Source organism: Zalophus californianus, chromosome 11 (genome assembly GCF_009762305.2).
Source record: "Zalophus californianus isolate mZalCal1 chromosome 11, mZalCal1.pri.v2, whole genome shotgun sequence".
Lineage (NCBI taxonomy): Eukaryota > Metazoa > Chordata > Mammalia > Carnivora > Otariidae > Zalophus > Zalophus californianus.
This window is the reverse complement of record NC_045605.1, coordinates 74,028,903-74,034,902: the sequence shown is the minus strand read 5'-3', so window position 1 is coordinate 74,034,902 and position 6,000 is coordinate 74,028,903. Positions and strand designations below refer to the sequence as shown.

Sequence of the window (6,000 nt, the reverse complement as noted above, 5' to 3'; positions counted from 1 at the left end):
GAGCTTCGCTAAGATTAAATGCTCTGAACTGGCCGACAAACAATCTAGAGAAGAAGTCACACAGGACTCCTGAGTGTCACTACCTTTTCAGCTCCTCATTTTCTGGGTCTCTGTTCTCCACAATCAGAGCAGAGGGTGTGAGCCCAGCACAGTCAAGGGCAGAGGTAGAGGTGCTAACACCTGCCTTTACTTGTAGAGTCCCCAGCAGGAGCAAGCTTCTCTTGGAGGGCTGAAGGAAGGCAAGTTGGGAGCCTCAGGGGCAGTCAGGCACCGGTACTAACTTGAGGCCCTGCTATCACTCCAGTAGCTCAGGCCCAGAGAGGCTACTGTCTAGGGAGGTGCATGTCCTCCAAACAGATTCAGGGAAGCATCCCCCTGAGCAAGGATAAAAACTGTACTAGCTTATATTCTATAGCACTGTGCTTAGTAAATTCATGATATACATGCTATCATTCATCTATTCTGAGCCCATGACAGAACGAATTTATCATGATACACTGTAACGTGGATACCAACGTCACCCTCATACTCATATATTTCTAGAAAGTAGCTACCGAGTGTTATCGGAGAACACTTTACTTTCCAAACATAGGTCATGTTTGCTACCTACATTGCATTTCCTAAGACTGCCACAAAATTCAGGGCGTGCCCATTTTAAAGACAGGGAAACGGAGGCAGCAGAGGAAAGGGACACTGAGGTCCCACCGTTGGGAGCAATGAAGCTGGCATAAAAGCAAGGCCTCTCGGTTCCATCCTTTCCCACTTGCTCTCTTGCTCCCAGTGCTGAAAGCTGAGAAGGTCCTGGTAGAAATACTACACAGCCCCAAGATTCAGCCATAGTGGTGCCTCATGTGACATGCTGATGTAGAGATCAAAACTCAGCTCAAGTCCAAGTGCTATCTTCTGTGAAGACCTTAGCAAGAAGATACTACTCCTGGGCGCCTGGGTGGCTCAGATGGTTAGGCGTCTGCCTTCGGCTCAGGTCATGATCCCAGGGTCCTGGGATCGAGTCCCGCATCGGGCTCCCTGCTCCTTGGGAGCCTGCTTCTCCCTCTGCTTCTCTCTCTCTCTGCTCCTCTGTCTCTCATGAATAAATAACTAAAATCTTAAAAAAAAAAAAAAAAAAAAAAAGATACTACTCCTTCTTCCAAGGTTACAGGCCTTACACAATTGTCTCTTTATTCCTAGCTTGGAGCACAATGCTGGCACACAGTCAGCGCTCAGCAAATGGTTACTGAACTAAAGTGAATGGAGCCAGATCCTTACACTGGGTTCTGTGTCTCTGGATTGACAGAGGGTATAATAGAGCAGGGCAAAGAACATAGGTTTTAGAAGCAAACTAACCCAAAACAGAATCCCCTCCAGACTAGTTGTGTGATAATGAGGTACTGAGAACACACTGAGCCTCAGTTTCTGCAGGTGTAAAATGGGGTGAATATCCCCTACTTCATAAGGATGTTGAGGAAATGGAGAGAAATTCGTAAGATTGGCAGGAGTGACAAAGAGCAGGAGGAAGAGAAATCGGTTCCAGTCCAAGATGACTAAATAGGCCGTAGGAAGGGGCAGAGGGTGGAGTAGGCAAAATGGGGAAGGGGAGTGGGAGACACGGGCTTCTAGTCACAGAATGAATCAGTCACAAGCACAGGGAATTTAGTCAATGGTACTGTAAGAGTGTTGCATGGCAACAGACGGAGGCTACCTTTACGGTGAGCATTTAGCATAATGTATAGAGTTGTTGGGTCACTATGTTGTACACCTGAAACTAATGTAACATTGGGTCTCAACCATACTCAGAAAAGTTTGAGAAAAAAAGTGGGAGGAGGAAGGGGATGAAAAGGAAGAAGCATAGCAGACAGACTTCTAGGTCACCCCCAATGATCTTCCCACTTAACTTCAAACCCTTGTACAATCCCCTCCTGTGGGGTGTGACAGAACCTAGCATCTGCTTCTAACCAACAATACAAGGCAAAAGTGATGGGATGTCACTCCCACAATGTTACATTGCAGAAGATTACAACTTGCTAGCCAAGTTGCTCTAGAAACTTTCTCCCTTGCTGGCATTGAAGAAATCAATCCAAGCAACCACACTGGGAGACCCACACGGCAAGGAGCGGAGAGGGGCTTCTAAAGGCGAAGCCCTCCAGCCAACAGTCAGTAAGAAATCAGGACTCACCTCCTCTACCTGCAAGGAAATGAATCTGCCAACACCAAGTGAACCTGGCCCCCTCCCCAGTCAAGCCTCCACATGAGGACTCAGCCCGGGCCAACATCTTGACTGCAGCCCTGCAGAGATACCAGCTGAGTCAGGCCTATACTTCCCACACCCAGAAACCATGAGATAATACACACATGGCAATGTGTTACACAGCAGTAGACAACTAACACACGGCAGGAAGGAAGAAGGGGAACCAGTGCAAGCCAGTCTTAAGAAATCAATCTTAGGGGGCGCCTGGGTGGCTCAGTCAAAGCCTCTGCCTTTGGCTCAGGTCCTGATCCCAGGGTCCTGGGATCGCATCGGGCTCCCCGCTCAGCGGGGAGTCTGCTTCTCCATCTCCTACTCCCCCTGCTTGTGTGCCCTCTCTCACTGTCTATCAAATAAATAAAAAATTTAAAAAATTTAAAAAATCAATCTTAGGATAGCAGGGGTGCTTGTAACTGAGTGGCAGCATCAGTCCAAAAGTTCCCAGCTAAGGCCAACTTGCCTGTGTTTTCAGGTACAATCTCCGCAGATGTGAGCGGAGCTACGACTACACTTTTATAGCCACTCTTCTCAGACTTGAAAGATAAGCAAATTTCCCACAACAACGCATACCCAAGGGGCTTCTGTCCTTATGCCTCTTCCTTTGGCATGAGGCAGCCACCGAAGCACAATCAGCCTAATGGCATCTAACTGACCTCCTGCCTCCTCAGCCCGAGTTCTCAGGCAGGGCTGCGGGGGGGGCACTTCCAGTCAGGCTTGAGGCTCAAGGCAGGGCTGTGCCCACCTGCCTTCCTGGGAGGAACCCGCTCTTCCTGGCACACAGCCCCAGCTCCCTTCCCCCCAGTATTAAAACCAGAACCAACCCTCTGCACAGCTTGATCCTTTGCCTTCTCAGACCCAATTAGAGTTGGCAGGACTAAACCAGTCTTGTGGTACCTTTTGTTTGTTTGTTTTTGGTAAATATTTCCAAAGTAATCCACAAAAAAGTACCATCAGAGGGGTTGGGGGTGTGGGGGGAGAACCAGAAAGAGAGGGGGCAAGAAAGGGGCAGAGAGCCCTCCTCAGACCACCAGGACCCCCTCCAGCCCTCCTTCTCTGAGCATCAAGCGGGTCATCGTAGCAGGGAAATCAAGCTGGTACCCACGCTTCCCCAAGCACGACACGTTATCAAGTGAATTGTTCACACGTGTGACAGAAACACTGTATTCTTCTGGGAGATTTCGGTGTTCCGTGCCCCTTGTCCAGCTCGTCCCCTTCCGGGTCTCCCCCACTGTAAGTCCTCAATCCCCAACATAAAACCCGCTCTTACCCACAACCTGGATAATCTGAGCCAGGAGGACGCCGTCCGTCACATCTTGCTGGAGGTCCTTGATGAGACGTTTGTGGCCTGATTTGGCTAAATAGTGATTGGCCCAGTCCGTATAGATCTGCAAAAAAGCAAAGAGACAACTTGAGGAACCTACTCAGACCCTGTCCCCGAGTCAGAGGCAGCTGCTGGGGCCTGCGTAGCAGCCACCGTCCCCGCCAGCACGCCGTCCTGGGCCAGCCGCAGCCATTAACATGCAGAGCCTTGTGCGGAGGGGCCTTTCAGCTACCCAGAGCGGGGCTTTTGCCTATTGAGAGATCTGCCATCGAGGCGCGGGGAAAAGCTAAAGAAAGCTTCAAAGCATGCAAAGGCCTGAATGGGACGGGGACACAGAACTAAACAGTCTGCTCCAGACAGCTTTGAGAGGCGGTGGCTCTAAATGCAAGAGAAGCCTCCCCCTACCCCGCCGCTGCCACCCCACCCCTTCCCATCTTTTTTCTCTTTATTGAGAAAACGTATGGGGAGGTTACCACCCAACAGGCATCTTTTAATGGGCCATTTCAGGGTAAGGAGGGCTATTGAGTTAGCGAAGCTCTCAGGAGCCTGGGTGCCTTGTAAAGAAGCCAAGTACGCCAACACAGAGCCCTTCAATTACTCGTGTGTGAGTGGTGTTATTGACCACCTTGCAATCAGCTCAGATGTAATTGGTTTAATTTAAAAGCCTCATTTCCACTGTTGGGATTCTGTGACTAATAATAATTTTTAAAAAAACCAGCAAATTCCAACATATTTAAACACAGCATTGGTGTGCACAGCAGCTGAAAGGCAGGGGCTGGGTCACCCATAGGATCAGGAAAACAGACCCCCCCGCCTCTGTCCCAAGAGAATCTTTTCTTTCAAAACAGGCCTATAAGCACAAGAAAACTCACCTGAAAACTTTCTCCCTGAAATAAGCCAAATAACAAGCAAAATTAGAAACCTCACTAACTTTGAGTGCTGGGTTCCACGACAGATTTGCGAGTCTGTGGAGGGACATGTAGACCCCATATATCGGCACCTTTCTCCCCCCTGCAGTGATATGAACAAGTGATGGCTCAAAGAGAATACTCCACCTCGACTGGTCCATATATTAGTAGCGACAAGTTCATATACTAAGTCATATGAGGTCTCCAGCAGGTGTGCTCTGAGATCTTGTGTGTGACTCCCAGAGCAGTGGGAGCCCTACCCTCGCCCCGGCTCTCCTCCACTCTGTGCTTCCAACAGGCCCAGAGTAATCTCACACAATGGGGCACTGCCCCTCGAGGCTCAGAGAATGGGGACAGCAGGCCAGGGTCTGGACTCACAAAGTAGGACACTTCTGGGACGCTGCACCCCTGGCTACGCCACCTGGGACAGTGAGAGCCTCCTCCCAAGATGGGGGAAGGTAGAGCTGCACTTCCTACTTCATCAAGAGCTGAGAACAGACAGCCCCATCTCCTCCCAGCCCCAACCTCGAATCTTGGTCTTCCACTGCAGAGACACAGCCAAAGAGGCACACCGCAGGATGGGGCTATTCCACACTGAGCTCCAAGGTATCTAATCCTTAAATCCATGTTACTTGCCTCCCTAGGATTCCCAAGCACAATCATTTTCAATTTTGTAAGCACTGAGAAACCTAAGGAAGTGGGGCACCATCTTGGTCATTAAATGGCCAATCCTAAATGTTAAGGATCATTAAATTAAATTGTTAAGAGGGAGAAAATAAAAAACATTAAAAGGAAACAAGGCAGACCCGGGTTCAAGCCCCAGTTCTGCAGTTTCCATAGGGTAGGGATTTGGATCTGTTTTGTTCTTTGATGTATCCAAGGTGACCACAGCATTAGCATATTAGTTCTCGAAATATATCTGTGGGTGAATGGATGCAGGACTTCAGGCAAGCTATTTAACGTCACTGAGGCTAGTTTTTCTTATCTGTGAAATGGGATCAATACCACCTACTTGTCAGTTTTATGAGGACTGAGTGATAAGACATTAGAAAAACAAGGCGGGAGCATCTGGGTGGCTTAGTCAGTTGAGTGCCTGACGTGATTTCGGCTCAGGTCATGATCTCAGAGTTGTGGGATTGAGCCCCAGGTCAGGCTCTGTGCTCAGTCTGCTTCTCTCTCTCCCTCTGCTCCTTTCCCCCCAAATGAATAAATAAAATCTTAAAAAAAAAAAAACACTGAAAAAAATGGCCTTAGGCAGAGTAGGAACTTAATAAATAACCAACATATAGTGCTGACTACATGCCAGACACTGGTATAAACATTTTGCACATATTTGTTCATTTAATCCTCATTCTATGAGGTAAATATTATTATTTGTCTATTTTTTCAGAGGAGAAATTTTGAAATGTAGAGAGGTAAAGTAGTAACTTGTCCAAGACCATAAGTAAGTGGCAGAGCCAGGATTTGAACCCATTTGGGCTCTGGAATCTCTCACATACTCTACCATGCTGCTTCTCTGAATACAAACA

The 6,000-nt window shown here is 48.4% G+C and overlaps 1 protein-coding gene across 10 annotated transcripts in view; it reads right to left on the bottom strand.

Annotated features, from left to right (window-relative positions):
* Positions 1 to 6,000, bottom strand: part of NAV2 (neuron navigator 2) — a 387,753-nt gene that overhangs the window by 262,455 nt on the left and 119,298 nt on the right. For all 10 annotated transcript variants that reach the window (XR_003517395.1, XM_027579102.2, XM_027579093.2 and 7 more), the window contains exon 2: positions 3,510 to 3,627. Coding sequence is in view for 9 of the 10 variants with exons in the window: in XM_027579102.2 (XP_027434903.1) it covers positions 3,510 to 3,627 (118 nt within the window). In the remaining variant the exon portion in view is untranslated. The remainder of the gene's footprint in view (positions 1 to 3,509; positions 3,628 to 6,000) is intronic.